Source organism: Pectinophora gossypiella, chromosome 13 (genome assembly GCF_024362695.1).
Source record: "Pectinophora gossypiella chromosome 13, ilPecGoss1.1, whole genome shotgun sequence".
In the NCBI taxonomy this organism is placed as follows: Eukaryota; Metazoa; Arthropoda; class Insecta; order Lepidoptera; family Gelechiidae; genus Pectinophora; species Pectinophora gossypiella.
In genome coordinates, this window is record NC_065416.1 from 14317466 (window position 1) to 14341528 (window position 24063).

At 41.1% G+C, this 24063-nt stretch overlaps 1 protein-coding gene across 2 annotated transcripts; it reads right to left on the reverse strand.

Moving 5' to 3' along the window:
* Positions 1-262: 262 nt before the first annotated feature.
* LOC126372101 (valine--tRNA ligase) lies at positions 263-24002 on the reverse strand. Of its 2 annotated transcripts, XM_050017648.1 has the most exons (20): positions 23637-24002; positions 22966-23133; positions 20417-20550; positions 19205-19363; positions 18189-18450; positions 16946-17076; positions 15716-15813; positions 14483-14607; positions 13666-13811; positions 12450-12648; positions 11914-12015; positions 9684-9872; positions 9162-9268; positions 7605-7832; positions 6487-6628; positions 5267-5437; positions 3999-4193; positions 3415-3574; positions 2648-2772; positions 263-2101 (listed from the first exon to the last, which is right to left on the reverse strand). In XM_050017648.1, exons 1-20 carry the CDS (start codon positions 23799-23801, stop codon positions 1886-1888), a joined length of 3222 nt encoding a protein of 1073 aa, XP_049873605.1. In that variant the 5' UTR covers positions 23802-24002; the 3' UTR covers positions 263-1885. The 2 variants fall into 2 exon arrangements, with proteins under 2 accessions (XP_049873605.1, XP_049873606.1); XM_050017649.1 differs by lacking the exon at positions 11914-12015.
* Between the last annotated feature and the right edge of the window lie 61 nt (positions 24003-24063).

The window sequence follows — 24063 nt, forward strand, 5'->3', positions numbered from 1 at the left end:
GTTGGCTGTTTGTTTATAAAGAAAGGCAAAGTTACATGTGGTGTGTTAACTTACTATACAGCCTAGTAGAGAGACAAAAGGCTTGTTTGATAAAAATACATACGGATATACTGCTTGCCTTTTCTTGTAATTTTTACCCACTGACCTGTTTTTACCCATACCTTTTTTAAAGACAAGACTCGAAAAACTTTGTTCCAAAAAATGATGTAACTTACTAAGACAACTCTACTAAACAAAAGGGATATGAAAGAAACATGCATGATAAATTCAAGCTACTTTATTGCAAAATTAATAAATAGAGGTACCCTTACAACAATACATGTAATTTTATACAACTTGAGATTATATCTCATGCAGCATCGGCCAATATTATTCTTATTAGACATCACGTCAAAAACTGTGAATACGGATGCACACTTGAATATCACTTACCATGTCTCAGTCGCTACTCAGTTCCTTAAAAAAATAAAATAGATGGCGTTGTACAAATTTGCCTTCGTTAACCCTTCTAATTTCTCAGAAAGCAGACATAAAAATCTTTTATCTCTGTTTTTGGATATAAATGATGATTCTCATTATTACACCTAGGCACAAGACATCTTCCACGCAATATTATTCCAATCAAAATAAGGAGAAGCAATATAGGTATATAGCAACAGAATTTTATAATCTGCCTCTGCCATTACATTATATTTTTGAATTATTATGTAACCAAAGACAATAAGACAAAGTAGGTAATTATCACGGTAAATGTGTACAGTGCCACCTATACTTTTCTTTGGAAACGCCTGGAAAGTCCTTCATTGCAAAAGTTGTTTTAAGGTTGTATAAAGCTAATCAGCCGATGCATTTAAGATTTAAATAAGTAGTAGGTACTGGTTGGTATTGCTTTTACTATGATAACATGACACTGATAAATGGATATATACCATAAAGACTAACTGTCATAGAATAAAGAATAATACTACGTACAGAACGGACACTCTCCGCCCCGCACTCTCACTTTAATCTAAGTTAACTGTTAAAATCGTTAAAGTCGTGAGATCGAATGCCCTTTTAAAATCCAAACCCCATTGTGTCTGAAAATCTCGACCGCAAATGGTTAAGGAGTAAAGGAGCACGTGGAGACTTTCTGTCTCGCTCGCACTTATACAATAAGGCGGCACACGGTAAGGAGATTTTAGTATGAAGCATGGTATAAGTAGACCAGGGGCTTGTTTCATAAAACTTACAATCGTAAATTACAACGACAATTTAGTGTTCATTACGTAGCTAATATGAAACTGCAAAATATTTGTGATCACTAACTCCGCAATGTACATCAAATTGTCATTGTAATTTACAATTGTAAGTTTTATTAAACAGACCCCAGGTATGCTCAATCCTATGACAAGCCGCCATTGCTAGCCCTTTGATGACGTAAGTGTTACCATTGAATTGGTATCTCCAACATTCCAAGGACGTAAATTTTATTATTGAAAATTAAGTAAATTACTGACTAATGTATTTAGTTACTATTATTTCTCACATATATGAGAAACATTAAAACTGTACGTAAATCTTTTACTAAAAGTTCAAAATTCAAAAAACATTGGACGTGGGTATTTTTTTTTTACGAAATGGCAACGTAGGATGGGATGACGTCAGCTGGGCTAACCTTGAAATGCTAGCTGTCACTTTTGAGCATATCGCCGCGACAGAGATCATATGTCTCTTTCTGTGCAGTACTGTGAGAGAGTGACGGATGATGTGAGAAAGAGTCGCGCGTTTACGGTGCAAAGCCCACTGGTTTTCTTATACCATGGTATGGAGTGCCCAGGTTGTGCTGCAACGTAGATCAAATGTCATATGTTATCACAGTACGGTCTATCTAGTCTTCGTAAGTCTACATAAGCTTCAAGGTCTCAACAGCAGCTAGTAACCGCTCCATCTCTCCCTGCGACTGGCTCAGTTTCTCAGTATTCCCTTTCTGGACTTCAGCTGGTACCTTCGTGGCGTAGTCCTCTGCCGACATGGCTTGTTGCAACTTGTTGATAGTTTGCGATAGTGCTTCTTTCTTCTTCTCTAGTTTAGCTATCTCTTTCTGCGGGTCGATCAGGCCCTGTAAAGTTGAAGTGTTGTTTTGTGAAAGAAAAGACAATACACATTGAACCATGCCCGTTGAACCATACAGGACGTATATAGGGTCTAAGTGACATCGTAACGAATACTGAGGGGGTGATTCAGACCATTCTGAGTTGATATCAAGTGGAATTTTCCGTCGCAAAATTCGTTTTTATTTTAACTCAGAATAATGAGCTTCATCATTCCCCTCAGTATTCGTTACGATGTCACTACACCCCAAGCAGCCATACCATAGTTGTTGACACCGTGACAAATACTGAGGAGAATGATTCAGAGCATGATTCTGACTTAATATCAGGTGGATTTGATTGTTTTGTCGAAAAATTCATGATATTTTTTTATTATTTTCAGTTCCAAACTTTTGCGACAGAAAATGCCACTTGATATCAACTCATCAATCATCCCTCAAAGTTTTCGTTACGATGTCACTAACACCCCGTAGGTCCCCAGATAATGGCAATAGGCTCGACCCGGTAAAAGGTGATTTTACGTACAAGCGAACTCTAGTAAATGCGGCGCCTACCTTTAATACCAGATGTACTTCTATCTTATCAGAGATGGTGAGGATGGAGCACCCTGTGGGTGGTTGCTCTTCTGACAGCTCGCTGTTGGACAGCGATTGTAGACTCTTGAATAATGATCGTAGACCTGGTGGAACGAAAGTGTACAATGAAAAGAAAAAAACAAAGCAAAGTCATCATTCTGGTTTTGTTCGTTTCTGGCACTGAACCGCAGTGTTGGCAACACCAAAAAAAAATAGATTATTCTCAAGGTGGTAACACGTTTTCCGTGTTTGAGCCGTGGTACCCCAGTTGGTAGAACGCTTGCCTCTCAGTTTGAGGTCGCGGTTTCAAATCCAGCACAGGCCTAAACCAATGATTGCCGAATTTGTTTTCGAATTTATGTTTCGATCATAAATAATTATCACGTGCTCAGCGGTGAAGGAAAACAACGTGAGGAAATTCACATTCCCGAGAAATGCATTTTCGGAGGTATGTGACCTAACCTATATTGGGCTGGTTTTCCGTTCGCGGGTTGGAAGGTCAGACAGGCGGTCGCTTCTGTGAAAAACCGGACCTATCAAAACTTCAGGTTAGGTAAGCGGACCCTGCGAAAAACGGGATGACGCTAGGAGGATGATGATGATGGTAACACGTATTCTGTATCTCTTTTCCTGGGCAATCATAATACAGAGAGCATCGTTCTATAAACGCCTTGGAGTTTTATTAGAAAAAACTCTAACAGATGCCTCCCCCAGGACATTACACTACTAGGATACGCTCAGTTTACCTTGGACGTCGAGATCGGGGCTGATGACGAGGTGAGCGGTGGTCTTCTGTTTGTTGGTGAGGTTGTATTCGGCTCGCGTGGACCGCACCGCGTGTACCATCTTCATCACGGTCTCTACACTCGCTTCTAAGTCTTCATTGCGCCAGGGGGCCGCGGATTCCTAAAAATTGGTATTGGTATTACATTATTAGCTCAAGTGTTACATTCTATATTGGTGAGCCGTGGTAGCCCAGTTGGGAGAACGCTTGCCTCTCACTTTGAGGTCGCAGGTTCGAATCCAGCACAGGCCTAAACCGATGATTGTCGAATTTGTTTTAAAATTCATGTTAGGATCGTGAATGATTATCACGTGTTCAGCGGTGAAGGAAACCCACATTCCCGAGAAATGCATTTTCGGAGGTATGTGATCTAACCTGTATTGGGCTGGTTTTCCCTTCGCGGGTTGGAAGGTCAGACAGGCAGTCGCTTCTGTAAAAAACCGGACCTGTCAAATCTTCAGGTTAGGTAAGCGGACCCTGTGAACACTGTAACAAACTGGCTGCTCTCTCGTAATCTTAGCCATCCAGGTTTCCCATCAAACTCACCTCAGGATAAGTAGCAACAGCAATAGACGGGCAGGAGGTATCCTTCCTGGGTAACCGCTGGTACAGTTCCTCAGTGATGAAAGGCATATAAGGGCTAAGCAACTTCAGGCCATACTCTAGTGTGGTATACAGGGTGCGTCTAGCGGCCGCCTTCTGTACATCTGAGCCTGAGGCGAACAGGGGTTTGAGGTATTCCTGGAATAGACGAATTAATGACATACATAAAATCACTGTTTCCCAGCAGAGGCTACAGAATTCCAATTACTGCGATCCTAACACCATTTTGCTTCTTCCACCTTTATCAATCATCAGGAGTACTTTTGAGCTAGATCGAGGTTGTTGTCATAAAATAAGGAATAATAATACGTATACGTAGAACAGCAACTCTCCGCTTCCCACCAGTGTCTGAGCTAGGTTTACCTCACCCCCTCTCGAACATAGTTTAGTCATAGTCATAGTTCAATCATATGGCGTCAGACGTCACACACACAGATGCGTGTGTACGATAACGTCATAACGTAGTGTCTGTGTAATACTAGGTGTTTTGTATGAAGTGTCCGGGGCTCCGGGGTGTGACCAAGACATTCTGGATCTGATCGCGGTATGTACGCCTAGGCCTTCCTTTTCCAACATTACAGATTCGGGATGTGTACGGTCACGAGCATAAATATGTATACATACACTTTGGTACCATGTCACATTAACTTTTTTGACAAATTGAACTGTAAGTCTCACTAAATGTCAAATATGTTAGTGCGACAGAGTCCTAAAGTGGGTACATTATATTGCTCATGACTGTACACCGGCATCATAAATAATTTTCTCTACTTCTATCGTGTGGGTTGTGAGGTGGATTACCAACGCCATCAACCCTGGAGTCCGGGTTATTGTTGAGCCGCCAAAGGTCCCTGACATAACTCATGTATGACTACTTACTTACATCAGTAAGTAGTAACCGGGACCAATGGCTTAACGTGCCTTCTTACATTCGAACAATCAGGTGATCAGCCTGTAATGCCCTAATCAAACTGGGGATCAGAAAGTGATTTTTGTGATATGTCCCCACCGGGATTCGAACCCGGGACCGGACCCGGAGCCGGAGAGGATTCATTCTCTATATATAACCGAATCGAATCGAACCGTCCAAGAATCTATTTCTCAACTCTGGTCACTCCATTTTCTAACACTCCTTTAGCACACTATTTCTTTAATTTTTAATAAAAAAATATTCAAATATGGAAAACTGCAGCTACTAGGAAGTAACTCACCAAATAAACATCGCAGAGATCGTACAGCCAGAGGTTGTAGCAGTGTGTGGTGGATAGCGGGAAGTCATAGGTTTGGAAGCCGTGGTTGACCTTCTGCACAGCCAGCGCTAGTCGCGAGAGCATCCAGCGGTCCATGGGCGCTAGGTCCGACGGTATGGAAGGGGAATACACCTGAAGGGGGAAATTTATATATTAGAATAGGTGTTAGCGACGCGCTCTTATAGTTTTATATTTTGTTCATAATATGTACCTATGTAGAATGTGATGTTAAAGTGGTGTGTCGGAAATCCTTCGTCTCCGCCTACCCCATATGGGAGGTAGCTGCGATCTTAATATGTTTTATGAGATGATGGTAGTTAGAAATAAGTTTTTTGTTGTGTGCCTTCTATATTATCTAATTGTATGAAACCAGTCTGCGGGGAACCTCGAGCGATGCCACACGCGCTACTGTTCATTGTACCTTTCCTTTGTGTTCGGTTAATAATCGTTTTTGTGCATTAAAATTCTTACGCTTTTTCTATGAACTGCACCCCAGACCCTTACAATAGGTATTAGTGACATCGTAACAAATACTGAGGGAGGTGATTCAGCTCATTATTCTGAGTTAATATGAGGCGGAATTTATAGCATAGATAAAAGATTCATTATGTCTGTTATCCATGACATTAGAAGGTTAAACGAGGCAAATCTACACAGCGCCATCTATTTTTTTTTTGCGGAACGTAGCATGGAAATTCCCTCATTAATTTAAATTGCAGATAAAAAAATAAATTATTTACCTGAACTGAAACAACCTTGTCTCCATACTCAGTTATCCCGTTTTTTACAGAGTCCGCTTACCTAAAGATTTGACAGGTCCGGTTTAATAGAGAAGCGATTGCTTGTTTGACGTTCCAACCCGCGAAGGGACAACCAGTCTAATAAAGGCTAGGTCACATATCTCCAAAATGCATTTCTCGGGAATGTAGGTTTCTTCACGAAGTTTCCTTTCACCGCTCGCACGCCGAGCACACCGAGCACGTAAATGAATGAAAAAAATAATAGTTCGTAAACAAATTCGAAAATCATTGGTTTGGGACCGATTTCCCTTCGCGGGTTGGATGGTCAGACAGGCAGTCGCTTCTGTAAAAAACCGGATCTGTCAAATCTTCAGGTTAGGTAAGCGGACCCTGTGAGAAGTGAGATAACGCTAGGGAGATGATGATTAATTTGAGACTCACCTCATAAGTGGTGTTGTTGGGGAAGTACATGAGCGCGAACTTAACAGCGTTCCAGAGCTTGTTGCAGAAGAACCGGTAGCCCTGCACGCGGAGGATGTCCAGGTTCAGGTCCCTGCCTTGTGTCATTGCGCACAGGGCGAACCTAAGAGAGGTGACAGTTATTTTAGTATTATAGGCAATGCACAATGCACTCTTGGACTCAGCACCAGAGTGTGATCTGTTTATGAATGAATGCGAGGCTATGAATGATGAGTGAAAGGTGAAAGTTTAAGTACCTCTGTGCCTCTATTTAACTTTCACGGCGCATTAGCGCTTCGGCACTGTAATGTCGTGAAAAAAAAGGTATAATAAATAAATAAATAGGTAATAATAGTAAATTGTCTATAGTAAATTGTCCTCTACGTGCTGGATTCGGCCCCACGCACACCTTCCAAAAGTCCGGGACTCCATAGGCCCGAGATGTGGAAACGACATACATATAATAATAATAATAAAAAAACATTTCCACAAAAAGCCAGCCAGGAATTTCATCCTTGTGTTGTGGATATACCACCAATCCGCACTAAGCGTTTGGCTCCTTTTTGATGTGAACAGCAATGGACTGGAACTGTCGGATCTGCCGTCGTCTGTTTTTCCGACTCGTTATAATCTGGGAGTTTTAAAGACTAGAGTGAATACGCATTTGCTAGGTAAGCGTGATCCACCCTAGACCATATCGTCACTTACCATCAGGTGAGATTGTGGTCAAACGCGAGCAACAGAATATTGTGTGAACACCCCACCACCACCACCGTCAATTTAAGAGTCACGCTCTTGTCGGTGTAGCATTCTCCATGCTACATTTTTAGGGAAACATAGAACAGTGGTTTCCATCTTGCCTTCCGCCCCGCAGTACTCTGTCTGACGCGATTGGGGACTCCTGTAGGTGGGGTGTGTGTAGGACTCCTGTCTTCCGCCTCTGAATAGTACTGACAGTTACTGCTGCCCTCCGTCCCAGTGACTTACCCCTTCCGTCCTGCATTGCCGTACCGATGGCTCCCATCTCCGCCTCTGCAACCGTTGAGGTCTTCACCCGTATCCCTGGGACGTTACACCCCAACACACAACATCCAACTAACCTCAAAGCATCAGTGCCACACTCGGGGATCCCATTAGGGTAGTCGGCCTTCTGGCCCGCCTCCGCCTTCTCCCGCTCGCGAGGGTCCAGGTTCGAGTCCCGCAGCTGCTCGTGCAGTTCCTGCAGCGTGACCCCGCGCACCACGTCCACCGGGTCGATCACGTTGCCCAGAGATTTGGACATCTTGCGCCCGTGGGCGTCGCGGACCATCGGGTGGAGGTACACTTCCCTGGAAACCCAACATAACATAAGCATAAGCTCACGACTATATCCTAATGGGGTCAGAGGTACATCCATCGCAAGATGAACTAAGTACCCACACCTCATCGAACTTTCTGTTAGACTAACGTGGTGAAACGAATCGCCGTCTGTAATGGTCGAGCCGACTGTGTTAGTGAAAACTGCGCTTAAGATATATTTATAACTCATTGGTGCAAGTCCGATACCGGGCTTGGAACCGGCGCTGTCCGTTTGAGAAGCAAGCCAGTGAACCATAGAACCACAGTGACTACAATACAACCAAATAAAAGATTAACATCTATTGCCAGCGTGAGTATATTTATGTACTATCATTTACTCGACCTTTTGGCGTGAAATCCTATTATTAAAAGTATAAGTCGGGTCCCTGGCTTTGACTCCAAGCGAAAAATCTGGACCCGACTGAACCGGTGTAGGAGCAACCACTGGGGCTTAAAGGAGTCGCCACACTGTGAATGTGGTCACCCTGATCAAACCATATCTCACATAGTAAACGAGTGCCCTCTGCACCGGTTCCCAGGTGGTATACCACCTCGGCTCGGCTCGGCTCGGCTATAGCCGAGCTGCACTGTGTGACGGATGCGGCAGAGACTTGGTTAGGGGAGCTTCAGCTGGATATATGATCCACGCAGGATATTTTAATTTTTGTCTGTCATACGCAATAATAATTAAAAGTAAAGAAGTTCATACAAACTTTGCCACCCCTTTGTATCCACTTAAGAGGATGAATTTCACAAAATCCCGTCTTATTGAGCACCTACGTCCTAAAAGGAACCCCTATGCAAAATTTGAGACTCCTAGAATTTGTAGTTTCTGAGATTTCGTGACGAGTGAGTCAGTCAGTGGCCGTTCGCTTTTATATACTTAACTAGCTTTTGCCCGCGACTTCGTCCGCGTGGCGTGTTATAAAAGAGAGATCTTTGTGTGTGTGGGAGTGCATATCAAATTTCAAGCATCTAACTTATGCAGTTCAGATTTTTTCATACAAAAGTTTCTTCCCGCTAACTCCCGTTTCCGTGGGAATTTTGCAATATCCTGTTGCAACTAAGCTTTAAGTTAACTAAGGTACCTACATGCCAAATTTCAAGCGTCTAACTTAAGCGGTTTAGATTTTTCATACAAAAGGATTTTCCCGCTAATTCGCGTTCCCGTGAATTCCTTTCTTAGTGCACCTCTACGGTACCTAAGCTACGTCTATACAAATTTCAAGTGCCTACGTTTAGCCGTTTAGGCTGTGCGTTGATATGTCAGTCAGTCAGTTTCTCCTTTATATATTTAGATATAATTCCAAACGGCTTACTTGAAAGGCAGTTTTCCCATCAGCCGCTGACCGAAGAAGACCATTCTTGCCACCCAGAAGAACAAGATGTCGTGACCAGTTTCTAACAACGTGCCAGGGTAAAATGCCTGAAAACATACATAGAATAGTTATACAGCGTGTTAGTGATAGCGTAACAAAAACTTTGCGAGATGATTCAGACCATTGTACTGTGTTGATATCAAGTGGAGTTCCCTGTCGAAAATTCATGAATTTTTAAAATTATTTTCAGTCTCATACTGGTGCTGATTCCTGTAGACACCGTCTAATTTTATTTTAATCCATACCTGTCATTTTCTTATCCACCGAAAAGCAAAGGGACGGGTTATCGACAGGCATAAAATTTATGGAACACGTCAATTTTAGGCAGAAATTTAAAAATCCAATATTGGCCAATAAACCGACAGAATTAAGTTGACAGCACGCGTCAAATGGATTGCATATGAGCGAGATGCCTATTTTATTCGAAAAAAAAAATCAATCTAAATATTTATCGAGTCTCACCTGCAAATCCTCAGTCTGGTCAGGCCACCCGAATATTGAGAACGGGAACAGACCGGATGAGAACCAGGTGTCCAGCACATCCTCATCCTGCACCAGCGTGATGTCTTCCTTAGCCACGGAGAACTTCTCCGCCGCTTTGACCAGCGCCTCCTCATGCGTGTGCGCTGATACCCAAAGCTCTTCTTCTGACTAAAGATAGTAGGACACGTTATTTGTTGTAAAGAAGTTTTTGCCAACTCAAAGCTTTGATAAAAGAAATATATTGGAAATTGTTAAATACAATGCTCAAAATGTACGGACGCAATACCCAAAATAAATTTTCGCAAATCACGACTTTTTAAATCAGTGAAAGTAACAGAAGTAGCGTCGTGCCGACTAGGAGTCGAAGTGGTCGCCATGGCCGAAATCGGTCGGAGATCATCGTCATCACTACTGCCCATTGATTGCTATGTATAGTGACTTGAAACACCAAGGTATCAATAATTGTTACTGACACTGATTTACTGACACATTATGACTCATTAATTGGCACTACTTTCAAGTTGATCGATTAACATTACGTTACTTTTTGAGCATCTACTTGAGCATTGACCTTTCTTGGTCTACGCTCTAGCTGTAGTTCTCTAAGGCTCTAGCAGAAAAAAACAAACCATGCGTCAATACAAAAAAAAAAACATTTAAAATAAAAAATTGTACGACTTTTATGCAGTATGTATTATGCCAAAGAGCAACGGAACGCAGTGTTCTAGTCGTCAAACGTTTCGTGTCCGGAAAACTAAACTGCGCTGCAAAACAGGTGAAGTGCCAAACTAAAGTGGGACTGGGCCGGACACGTTTGTCGGATGCATCCGGAGGGATGGGCACGAGTCGTTACCCACTGGATACTTCAAGGCGGGCATAGAAGTCGAGGCAGATGGCGTAAAAGATGGTGTGACGACCTCAACGCTAATCGGAGGGATTGGCCGCGCAAAGTCGAGAGAAGTGGATCAATTAAGGTGAGGCCTTTGACCAGCATTGCGAATAGGCTGGATAAGATAAGATTATGTAGATCTTTAGACTGGGTCACCGAGCCCATAAGGCGCGGGAAAAAAGGGATGCTGATCTCTATGTCAATATTGATTCTATTCATAAGCTGCAGTATTTTGTAACTGTTTTTATGTTTGAAACTTTATAAATGATTGTGGAAGAAACATAATTATGAATATTATGTCGAGTTTATGCTTGTTACAATGACTTATTGTGGTTATAATTCGTGATCATTGAACGTTACACAAGTTATTGATTATGATAAAAAAATCATGTAAAACATTACAGATTAGAATAACGGATTGGTTAATGAAATGTATTTGAGAAAACAATTTGATCCTTGACAAAATGTAGTTAAAAGATTGCCCAATTAGCTGAACAAAAAAAAATGTTTGCAACAAATGTGTAAGCATTAGTCGTGTAAATAAAAATGACAACAGACACGACATGCAAATGTTGCCGCCGTTCGGGAATATATGAGTCGTCGACATTCGTTTTGCATATAGCATAATTAGATAATATATCTCTCGTCTCTTTCGTACTAAGCTGTATCCCGTTAGAGCGTAAGAGACACATACCTGTCCTGCTATCATTCTAATCACGTTACTTCCTCTATCATGTGGAATGTGAGGTGGATTACTAACCTCATCAACACTGGTGTCAGGGGTATTACTGAGCTGTCAAATGCCCGTGACATGACTTATGTATACATCAGTAAGTAGTAACCGGGACCAACGATTTAATTATGCTACGTCAAGGGGTATAAAAGAATTCGCAGTTTTATATGTTTTTTTAATAATAGTCCAGTATAACAAGATTTTCAATTATATGAAAATTGTCAAGTTAATCAGGTAAGGTATAATCGGAAGAGGTGCCCGGAAAACTTGTTTTTTTTTTCTGTTTTTGAACGTGACCTATTGTAGATTTGCCGCAAATGGCATTAATTACTTGGCCGGACAAATGGGGAGTGCTGAGAGCTTTCACCCGGTAAAATAATTGCAGTTGAACATCCTCTATGCTTTTGTATTTTTTTTTAAGTGATGTTATTGTCTTGTCTTTGTGTGTGGCGTCCTTTTATATTAAACAATTTCTATTCTATTCAGTTTTAACGGGATTTTTGTATGAACTCGCGAAATCTGTCGGGTCAGCTATTAACGAATAAGTCTGTTCATATATCCCCGAGGGCGTGCGGGCGCACACGTACAGTGCGGGCGCGGGCAGCGGGCGCGCGCGTCCGTATCCGCGCGCTCTTCTTGCGGCCCGAGCGCGTGCGGCGGCGCCGGGGGGCCGTCTTGCTCGCTTCCTCCTGCTTGCCAGCGGGAAATGCCACTCAAACTTCAGTTTACACTACATAATTCATCATCACCCTAGCATTGCCTCGTTTATACCAGGGTCTGCTTATCTAACCTGAAGATTTGACAGGTCCGGTTTTTTACAGAAGCGACTGCCTGTCTGACTTGGCCGGACAAGTTAGGTCCCATACCTCCGAAAATGCATTTCTCGGGAATGTGGGTTTCCTTACGATGTTTTCTTTCGCCGCTGAGCACGTAAACCTAAAATATATTTCTTTTGACTTACTTTTTGTCATAATAATAACCCTTAGTAAAATTCTTACGGAAAATATTCCGAAACTTTTTCAATGCTGTTGTTTGAGAGTTTTGACTCTTCGACGCTGGCAGTTACTTTATGGCTGTAAGATTAAGCGAACCATTGCCATAAGTTAAAAAAAAATGTGTTCACCTGTTGATGAGAGGTCGGCAGCGTGACCCTGTACGCGGGGATTCGGTGCCCCCACCAGAGCTGCCGGGAGATGCACCAGTCGCGGATGTTCTCCATCCAGTGGTACCAGATCTTTTCGTGCACGTCTGGAATTATCTTCAACTCGCCCGTTTTGACCACCTTTATGGCTTCAGCTGCCATTTTGTCGCAACGGATGTACCTGAGACATACATTTTGTTTGGTCATACATAAAAGACTATATACGTCTCACTGCTGGGAACAGGCCTCCCGTCAATCAACCGGAGGGGGTATGGAGCATACTCCACCACGCTGCTCCAATGCGGGTTGGTGAAGGTGTTTTTACGGCTAATAACCGGGACCAACGGCTTAACGTGCCCTCTGAAGCCTGAAAAGTCCTGACCAAACAAAGGACAGTCTCACAGACATTTCAACAATATCCCCATCGGGAATCGAACCCGGACCTTCAGATCCTGAGCATAACGCTCTAACCACTAGACCACGGAGGCTGTTTGGTCATACTTTATGTTATAGTCACTGTGGTTCTGTGGTACACCAGCTTGCATCTCGACCAGGGAGCGCCGGTTCGAACCCCGGTTATTAATTTATCTCAAGTGCAGTTTTCACTAACACGGTTGGCTCGACCATTATAGACAGTTGGTCTAACAGAAAACTCGGTGAGGTGTGGGCGCTTAGATCATCTTGTGATGACATCCATCTCTGACTTCCCCAATACCAACGTAATAGAATAGAATAGTATAGAATAGAATATAGGCACAAGACTTTATCTGTTATCCTTATAGTTTTTTTCTTGCGTATATGCTTAAAGTGCCATGAACAGCATTCAAAGAGAGCGATTCTTGGGTTACTATTCAGCAGACTACTGACATGGCTTACGTAACAACTACATGTTTAATTTAGTAAATACTAGAGCTATGGGTCCCAAATGGGTATGGGTGCTATGGTGGCTTGGTGCCTTAATCAGCGCTTATCGCTATGGATCCACTAGGGCCGATTAATTCTTTCAAATATTTTTCCTCTCAGACGACGCCCTGAGCCGAGGTTCGCGCCCAACTGGACACCCACAGGCCTGTTGTCTTAAACGTTGTACCGGGTGAGAGCCTTCAGTGCTCCCCATTTGTCCGGCCAAGCAGTTAATGTCATCTGCGGCAAATCTACAATAAGTCACGTCAAAAAAAAGGTTGATGGCTTGGCTTACCACTGCGGCTTGAGCATAGGCTCAACGATATCCTTGGAGCGGCTGCAAACTGGCACCACCATGGCGTGATCCTTGGTCTCACGGTACAACTTCAACTGGTCGAGGGATTTGATGATGGTGCGACGGACTTCGAAGCGTTTCATACCCTGAAAAAGGAGTAAAAGGTCAATGATGTTGGATCTTTGTGAATGTGTAGTGTCTGTGTAAAACGAGGTCTTTGTACGAAGTGTCCGGGATATGCTTAAACCCCCCAGGTCTACGTTTCAGACCCAGAATTGTCGTTTTGATTCACCACGCATGCATACTTCTTTCATTATACAGGTTGTTAGTGATATCGCAACGAGAACTTTGCGGGATGGTTCAGCTCATTATTCTCATTATTTTAGTTAATATCAAGTGAAATTTTCCATCGCAGAATTATTGTATTTTTTTAGTTTATTTTTAAATTATTTTCAATTCTATACTTTTGCTATGGAAAATTCCGTGCTTCCGTGCTTCGGAAGGCACGTTAAGCTGTTGGTCCCGGTTACTAATTATTGATGTAAGTAAGTAGTCGTTACATGAGCCATGTCAGGGGCCTTTGGCGGCTCAATAGTAACCCTGACACCAGGGTTGATGGGGTTGGCAATTCACCTCACAACCCACACGATAGAAGAAGCTCACGATTATCCCGATTGGGGTAAGCAGAGGTACATCCATCGCAAGATGAACTAAGTACTTACCCACATTACACCGTGCTTTTTCACTTCCAAGCATCTTGTTAGACCAACGTGTATATATATATATATATATATGTTTGTATGTATGTATGTATTACCGAAAATTGTCCGCAGTTATCCAACATCTTGCCCTCGTCGTCAAAGATGGTGATGAAGGGTAGATTGTGACGCTTGCCGATCTCATAGTCGTTCGGGTCGTGGGCAGGAGTGATCTTCACTGCGCCTGGAGACGGAAAGATTATGTTTGAACGGTCTAGCGAAAGCTGTCTGAGAGAAACGGCGGCAATTTAAAAAATATGTAGCTGAAAACTTTCAGTGAGCCGTGGTAGCCCAGTCGGAAGGGCGCTCGACTCTCTCTGTAAGGTCACAGGTTTGATTCCCAACACGAGCCTAATGAATGTAAATTACGTTTTTGTGATAATGGTGCTAATTCCTGTAAATACCATCAAATTTTATTTTAAGTTATATCTGTCATTTTCTTATCCGCCGAAAAGGAAAGGGACGGGTAATCGACAAGCATAAAATTTATGGAACACACGTCAATTTTAAGCACAAATCTAAACCAACCGTCTAAAAATTTTACATCCGTCAATAACCCGACACAGTTAAGTAGACAGAACGTCAAACGGATTGCATACCAGCGACGTACCTTTTGATTCGCTTGGGTTATTCATTCATTTACTCATTCTTCCTAAAATTAAGAGCTGTGAATCATCCGTCCCTTTCCTTTTCGACGGATATGAAAATGACGGATATAACTTAAAATAAAATTAGGCGGTGTCTGCAGGAATCGGGGCCAATATATTATTATATTATGTACACCTACATTTTATTTTAAGTAATTTGGTAATATTTAATCTATGTACAAATATTAACGTATATTTATGAAACACGACGTTCGTGCCTCACCCAACAGGGTCCACATAATACCAGCGTCGTGGTTCACGCCGCGACTTGTGCTGAGTGAGGCCCTTTTATCTCAGGACGTCCACCACCACCTTATGATCATTGTAATTAACATCCTCCTATGCTTTTGGTAATAGTTTTGTAAAAAAAAATTGTGATGTTATTGTCTTGTCTTTGTGTGTGGCGTCCTTTTATAATAAACAATTTCTATTCTATTCTATTCATTAATGTGGAATTTGTTTCCGAATTCGTGACGGAAAAACATCGTGTAGAATCCCTCGAGAGATGACCTGACCTGTTTTGGGCTGGTTTTCCCTTTGCGGGTTACAAGGTCACTTTAGGCAGGCTTACGGGCAGTAGCTTCTGTAAAAAACCGGACCTGTCAAATCATCAGGTTAGGTAAGCGGACCCTGTGTAGTAATTACCTGTGCCAAAGTTCATATCAACGTAGTCATCAGCGATGACCGGCAACTTTCTCTTGGTGAACGGATGCACAAGGGACTTGCCGATCAGGTGCTTATATCTGAAAAAATAATTATTGTACTAGGAAATACCCGCATTGGAGCAGCGTGGTGGAGTATGCTCCATACCCACTCCGGTTGATTGAGGGGAGGCCTGTGCCCAGCAGTGGGACATATATAGGCTGTTTATGTTATGTAGGTACTAGGAAATATTCGCTAGCTGCTTCTGTGAAAGATCAGATTTCTTCCCCTCAGCCATAAAACCTTGCGAAATGACGAAAGTTTAATCCATCTTCTACTATCGTGTGGGTTGTGAGGTGAATTACCAACCTCATCAACCCTGGTGTCAGAGTTATTATTGAGCCGCCAAAGGCGCCTGACATGGCTCATGTAACGACTACTTTCTTACATCAGTAAGTATAAATGGGGACCAACGGCTTAACGTGCCTTCCGAAGCACGGATCATCTTACTTTTTGGACAATCAGTTTATCCATGATAATTACATTGAAAAATGATTTGGATTTGATTTGAATCGAATTCCATAGTCTCTGCTAACCGCGGTGGGAAATAACCAGTCTGGGTGGAAATATTTAGGTTAGGTAAGCGGACTCTGTGAAATACGGGATAACGCTAGGAAGATGATGATGAGTAGGAAATATTCGAGTTGTAGTTTCTGAAATAGTTCTACCTAAGTCCAAGCAATCATTTTCCCGATAGGGAACTAAACTTAAGACATCTTTCGCAGAAGACAAGTGAACACTCGTATAAATCGCTGTATGTACAAAAAATTTTTTCTTTTTTTTTCGATTTTTGAAATATACAGGGTGTTATTGACATCGTAACGAATATTAAGGGGGATGATTTAGACCATGATTCTGAGTTGATATCAAATGGATTTTCTTGTCGGAAATGTCATGAAAATTTTTGTGTCTTTTGCGACGGAAAATTCCACTTGATATCATCTCAGAATCATGGCCTGAATCATCCCTCGAAGTATTCGTTACAATCAATTGATATCACGTGGTTTCGAGGCTTTGTGCCCGGTTAATGGCTATACGCTCCCAGACCCTTTCGCTATGTACGGGAAGGCGTTTAAAACTAGCTCTATCCTTTTCTTGGTCTTGTTGTAAGTCATGGATGGCACTATTTTTGGCATCTAACTGTCTACAAGTTTTCGTCATATAAGAACTTACCTGGCATCATTGGGATGCACAGCGACGGCGACGTCTCCCAGCATGGTCTCCACACGAGTGGTGGCCACTACCACCTCGTCGTCGGAACCCTCCGCCTTGTACGCGAAGTGGACCAGCACGCCGAACTCGACCTGTTAGCAAATGTTCATTAAAACTAGTTCCTGTCTACGCACCTCATTAGAGGGGTCACGAGGGGACTGCCGGTCGCCGTTCATTCGTCGTTCGCCGCTCTCTCGTCTTGTTGGCAACACTGACACAAAAAAACTACTTCTCTCTGCGCCTCGCTCGCGCTCGCGTTCGATTCATAATTTAATTTTCTAAAAATTATAAATAGGAATTAATAGACCGCGATATAGTTACAGTCCGCTAGTTTTCTTTTACAATCAAGGATCCCAAACATTCTATTTCTAAAATTCACCAAAAAAATAACAAAAGTAACGGCCAAGTTGTAATAAACGATTGCCCCTGATGATTTCATTAGAGCAATGTTTTGATTCCTAATCTTTCAGGCGTTTGAGTTAAAACCTATTAAAGTTAAAAAAAAATAGATTGAGTGCTTTTTTTTTTTAAATGCACGTACCTATACATTACTGTACGAAAATTATCCGAATTCATAGAATAGAAATAATATTTTTTCGAATTGTAAAATTATTCGAATTTATAGAATTGCGAAACCGGTATATAAAGCGAAAGTTGATAGTAGGGCTGGCAGAGGAAGACCTAGAAGGATTTACATTGACTAAATTGGAGATGGGAAAAGGTTTAGTACGATCTATTCTGAACCGCCGTGCGTGTATGCAGCGATTGATGAATGCGGAGGAAGCAAGAGAAGTGTGTCAGGATGGAAGCAAATAGAATTCTATAGTCTCTGCTTACCCCGGTGTAACAGTTTCCCTTCATATAATATATAATAATATATATCGCGTCCTAATACTCTGAAGACCTCAATATAAATTATAGGCAAGTTTCCAACTAAACGTCAAAACGCGAAATTACTATGGAATTTGTATTAAAAAGCACGCTGTGACGTCATAAAGAAACGTGATAAAATGTCGGACTTATTATTACGTTTTTCTTGATTAAAATACATAAATAAGTTAAATATAAAAAAGAAAATATTTTCGTTAGTTTTAGATCTGTCTTAATTTAGTAATCTGAATTTCACAATTAATCTTGAACCTAATACACGGCCCAATTCGTGGCGTGCCGAGGACGTCAAACATATAGCCGGTATCATACTCACTTTCTGGTCATACCCGGGTATGGTCATCATAGTTCGTCCAGCGAGTTCCACTTTATCCACCTCGATGTCTGATATGGCGCTCTTCAGCGTGCAGCTCCAGTTGACCAGCCTGTTGGCGCGGTAGATGTCGCCGCCTGCATGCAGTCTGATGAACGCTTCGTTCACAGCGCGACACATCGACGGGTCCATCGTGAACCGGACACGGGACCAGTCGTACGAGGAGCCTAGAGAGCGCAGTTGTTCGTAGATCCTGCCGCCTTTCCTGTGAAGTAGGATTGTAACATTAGCTCGACTATATGCCAACTGTGGTAGACCAAGATGACTTAAGTACCCACACTTTACCGAGCTTGTTTTCTGTTAGATCAATGTGATAGGAGAACCTGAGGAGCTCGGTGGCGCAGCGGTTAATGTGTTCGGTCTGCGATTGTTGAAGTTAAGCAACTTCGGCAAAGGCCGGTCATAGGATGGGTGACCACAAAAAAAAGTTTTTATCTCGAGCTCCTCCGTGCTTCGAAAGGCACGTTAAGCCGTTGGTCCCGGCTGCATTAGCAGTCGTTAATAACCATCAATCCGCACTGGGCCCGCGTGATGGTTTAAGGCCCGATCTCCCTATCCATCCATAGGGAAGGCCCGTGCCCCAGCAGTGGGGACGTTAATGGGCTGATGACAACTGTGTAAGTGAAAACTGCACTTAACATAACTTTTTTTTTCAATTATTTTTGTAGACTTGCAAAATAGTCCTTGTACTTTTAGCAGTGTTTATGTACAGTAAATGTCGAGTAAGGCTTGTCCTTCCATTGTTGGACACCCTTTATTGTTATTTTTTTTTCAATAACTTTTAATTTCATACAGACTTTAAAGAATATTTTTCAAAGTATGATGTTGTTGACGATTTTCGCGTGTCATATTTTTTTCAGATAAATTAATATTTCATTGGTGCAAGTTCGGTACCGGGGTTTGAACTGGCGCTTCCCAGTTGAATTGTGTATGTAAAAAAAATGATACTTCATACTTACTCATTCCTCCAGTCCCAGACCCTCTTGATGAACTCCTCTCGGCCAAGGTCATGACGGGTCTTCTTCTCCTCGCGCCAGATCTTCTTCTCCACCACGACCTGGGTCGCGATGCCGGCGTGGTCGCATCCCGGGTTCCATAGCGTCATCTTGCCGTTCATCCTGGAAGATAGAATTTTATTATAGAGAGAGAAAGAGAGAGAAAACTTTTACAAACAATCAAGAGAGACAACGACTGAATATTTGACATAAAAGTAAACAAATAGAAATAATTGGGTAGTTTCCTAGGTCAAAGATAAATTATGAAATTCTGATTACTAAATAAAGACCGATCCAAAACTGTCAAAAAACTTTTTCTTTTTTTCTATATAACTTATTTATGAATTGTAATAAGAAAAAAATAATAATAAGTGAGACATTTTGTCACGTTTTTCTATGTAGTCATAGGTTGCTTTTTCATACTTTCATAGTCATTTTGTGTTTTGACATTTAGTAAAAAGTAACTGATTCAGAACTGAACTGAACTGAAGGTTCATCATATCCATCTTTGGACTTCGTATCAACAGTGGCTGCAAGTTGTCTTTGATTACTTGTGGCTCTGCCCACCCCATTAGGGATTACGGGCGTGAGTTTATGTATGTATGTATGTACCTGATTTGACTAGTTCGAAACTACCCTAATATAATAATCGTGACATGAGCTACACTAGTTGCAAGAAGACACGGGAATAGAGAGCGTTGGAAAAACGGACGCCATTTTTAATTTGATATCCCTAAAAATACTACTTATACTTATTTTTTATTCATACTTTCTTATGCTCAAAATTCAGCTCAAACAAATTTAGAAAGAAATCCAAATCAGAATAAGCAAGTCTTGCAAAAAGTACTGCACGATCTGCACAGCTGCAAGCGCGCCGCGTATTATATCGAGGATTTCAACCAATAGACGCAGCGAATTCTATCTACGTCGATATACGTCGTGAGGCTATTAGTCAAATTCCTCGATGAAATTCTGGCCGCGGGCTAGTTAAGCTAAAAAATATGTTATGAATTCGTAAAATTTTGCCTTAGTGTGGATTGTACTTCTTTTGTATCACTTTTGTAACGATGATTTGTCATTCAATAAAGATTTTAATACATATTACAAAATTAATCTTTAAAAAATAGATAACCTAATTTCAGGCGCCAAATTTCAAATTTGGCGCCAATTTTTTACCTGTGCCATCTGGTGAGTGCATCCTCTACAGCATTAGTGAGAGCATGTCCGAGATGCAAAGAGCCTGTGACATTGGGTGGAGGGATCACCATCACAAACTTGCCTTTTGGATTTTTCTCTAGTATTGATTTCCTCTGAAAATAAAAAACAATATACCTATGGGAAATGCAAAAACATTTTTTTTTTTTTTTTGGTTTGGTTTTCCCCGAAGGGTAAGGCAAAGGGAACTATGCCCATACAGCCATGTCTGACGTATTTTTTTTCTTGATGATTAATGAAATGATGAAAGGTGATGATGATGAAACCTAAGCCCCCACCCACGGAGTAGACTCCTACTCCGAACCCCAAACGAATTAACTCAAAAGTCCGCATAAACTTTTGAGTTATGAAGCGGCTTCCTGACACGAAGCGAAAATAGGCAGATACACTTTGTTTATTGAATACTCCAATATAATAACACTCGCGAATGTCTTCCGACTAACTTAATGCGATCATTAACCACAAAACACCACTTCGTATTAATTATTTAGATTATTCAATGAAGAAAGCAACTGTCCCGTTCCTGCCTCCCGCCAAAAAGCCAATGCAAAAACAGTGTCACATCAAAAACATGTAAGATGCATTTCTTATTATTTTTAGGAAGTGAATGGTTATTTTATAAAACACTGGCTAGACTGTGTTAAAAAAATATTATGAAATAGCCATATTGTGAAAAAGGAAAATTATATTTTTTTTAATTAAAGGTGTTTTATGGTCACCTGTTTTTAACCCAGTTACTCCTGAAACTATTTATGGTCTCCGGATTTCGTAATTTTTCAATATGTGTTTTATTGTGGTGCCAAAGTCTTCGGAAAAATAGTGAATAAAATCTATCTCTTCTGGGAAAGCGGGAAAATCATGGCCGTTTAAACGCCCAGTAGGAATATCCACTACTAACATACACAAGGAAATATAGCTGTATTAAAATACAATTTAAGTTTTCTTGCGCACTTTTATTTGCAACATAAACATTTTAACTGTAATATGATAATATTTCTACTATTCGGCAGTGTGATATGTAAGAAAACATGCTTTGGGGAGCAGAGAAACAGTACATTTTTTACAAAAATAATTTTTTTTTTCTAGCATACAGCACACCTCAGCTGATTTTCTTTATATTCCACCAGATGCTCCATTCTGTCATAACGGGACGTTTCACGATAGTTTCTTGACGTTGGACGTGGACCACGCTTTTCCGTTTTTTGATACGTCTCCAGAGTTCTCCAGTAAGCTTCTTGCTACCGCCCTGCGATAAGTCAGATGATAATATTCGCCACTATCAGCCTTGTACAACTGCCAAGCATTGTGAACAGCCATGTCAAGGCAATGACACAGCAATGGAAAATACCATTTTCCCCCCTGATGCTGGTTAAAATATAGGTATTTTGGTCAGCTCAATCTCGATTTTTTGCCCCTCTGGGAATCTATGTGCATTGTGACGGTTCCTTCACTGATATTTTTGATTACGTGGCACTGTCACGGCTATAAGAGATGTATCACATTCGGTAGGTGCAGTGACATCTGATATAATCTGTTCCGGGGGATCCGCAGCTTCATCAATAGATACAATGCCTGTACATCTTCTTTAGGCTATCGTAGACAAAGGCAATTCATGTTCAATGTCAAAAAATTCGTCGTCTGAATAGATCAGGTCCGCTTGAGCTTTCAGCTGAGATCCTGAAAAACCCAACAATTTGAATCAATATATAAAAACTAATAAATAACTGTGTAATGGTAATAAATGTATTATGAACAAATGTATAACTATTTCGCTTACTAGCTTACCTAGAAGATTATGCCAAGTTACAACTTCTTCGCCTCCAGAATCCTCATCAGTTATATCAGCGTTCGCATTTTCAGGTGGTAAAATAGCTACGCCCTTGGCAATTGATCGTTATCGTCAATACACTCCAGATCTTCGATAATTTCAATCAATCTCAACGGTTTCATATAGCGCGGCCTGGAAAACATAACAGACGTTGATTCTCCTACTGGGCGTTTAAACGACCATAAACTTTCAAGATCAAAATTGATATAAAAAACTCTTGTAAGATACTTTATTTTCCATTTCTTGACTAATATGTACTTACGTCTCAATAAAGCTATAAGTAATAAACAATAATATCTCGAAAAACTAATAAAAACTTACCTCTTAGAAGCCATATTTCGACATATTTTATTAACTGTCACTTAAAACCGCAAAATTAATTGAAAATAGGCACACAAATAGCATAAACAAGTTACTGTCATGAAGTTTAATTAACACTAAGGAGAATAACGCAGAAATAACTAGTGTAGAAAACATTAATTCTACAAATAATCGAGGGTAGATTTGATAAGTATTGGCGGGCGTTTAAAAGGCCAGTAGGGGAATCTGGGTTAAACTAGCAGAGATAATATTGACAGTCTAGTAACACCTTTTCCTTAATTTTTTTATCAATTTTTTTTTTATTAGGTACTTATTTACCGTTTTTGGCTAGTTCTTCCACATAACTAAATGGCAAACTTACCCCATATTCTGGTTTGAAGAAACCCTGTTTTTCCCACCATGAGTACCAGGCAGCCTCCACATATTTAGGGCTGTAAGCATCAGGCATGGGGCCTGCAATGTCTTTTTTCTCACCCGGAGCTGTGTTGGCTGTATACACCGCACTTTCCTTTGTTTCCTTTGCCTTTTTCTGTAATATTTATAAACATCATTAAAATACTTGTGGTAATTTGTTTCTTAAAAATTAAACATGATTTTATGAACAATATTGCCCTAATTTGTAAATTGTTTAATCAGATCTATAATAATGTTTCTTTATACTGTAAGATAAAATACAATATTCTGTTTTATTTATTATATTAATCATAAATATAGGAATATAAATGATGACTCACAATTTGCTTTCCATTCAACATCAGGCATCATTAGCCACAAAAAAGTAATGGGTGTCTTTTGCTATAATAATGACAGTAATTTCGCGAGAAACTAAACAATGATGCAATGTTTCCACCAATTACCCCGCTACTTTCACATACATATGGTAGCAACCTAATCTAACCTCAGCATCTACCTCCAGGTAAGGTCATTTTCCTTTCACTTTCTTTTGCTACATTGAATACCATTTTATCAATGAAAATGGCAAATATAATAAGAAACACCAACAGCATGCTAACGAACGTCTCAGGCACTAACCTCCGGCTTATCTTTCTGCACAGTTGGCGCAGCACTCTTCTTATCAAGCTTAGCCTTAAGTTTTTCCAACTTGGCGGCTTTTTTAGCTTCTTTTTCCAGCTGCTTTGCAGTCTTCTCCTGCGGCTGGTCTTCAGCGGGACCGTTTTGCGGCTCCGTGTCTGCCATGTCTTTCACAAATCGTAAGAAATATAATTTATTCGCCGACAAAACTCCACATCTGCAATCCGCGATGTGGAAAAATGACACTTCGTGATTCGTGATATGATGACAGCTTAGGTTTCGTCCAAAAACAGATATTTTTTTGCATTCATTTCATTCGTTCATTGCAGAGTCCGATGAGAACCCGATTCTGTAAATTGAATCCTACTATTTTTATTCCTACCCTAACTACCATGTCAAAGTGGACTGGGTTGGGACTGGGCTAGGC

Coding starts and splice junctions, on each gene's coding strand:
- LOC126372101 (XM_050017648.1), bottom strand. CDS start 23,801: ATGGCAGACACGGAGCCGCAAAACGGTCCCGCTGAAGACCAGCCGCAG. Junction 19,364..20,416: donor GCACTCACCAGATGGCACAG/GTAAAAAATTGG, acceptor TCTATCTTCCAG/GATGAACGGCAAGATGACGC. Junction 9,269..9,683: donor ACCAGACTGAGGATTTGCAG/GTGAGACTCGAT, acceptor GTATGTTTTCAG/GCATTTTACCCTGGCACGTT.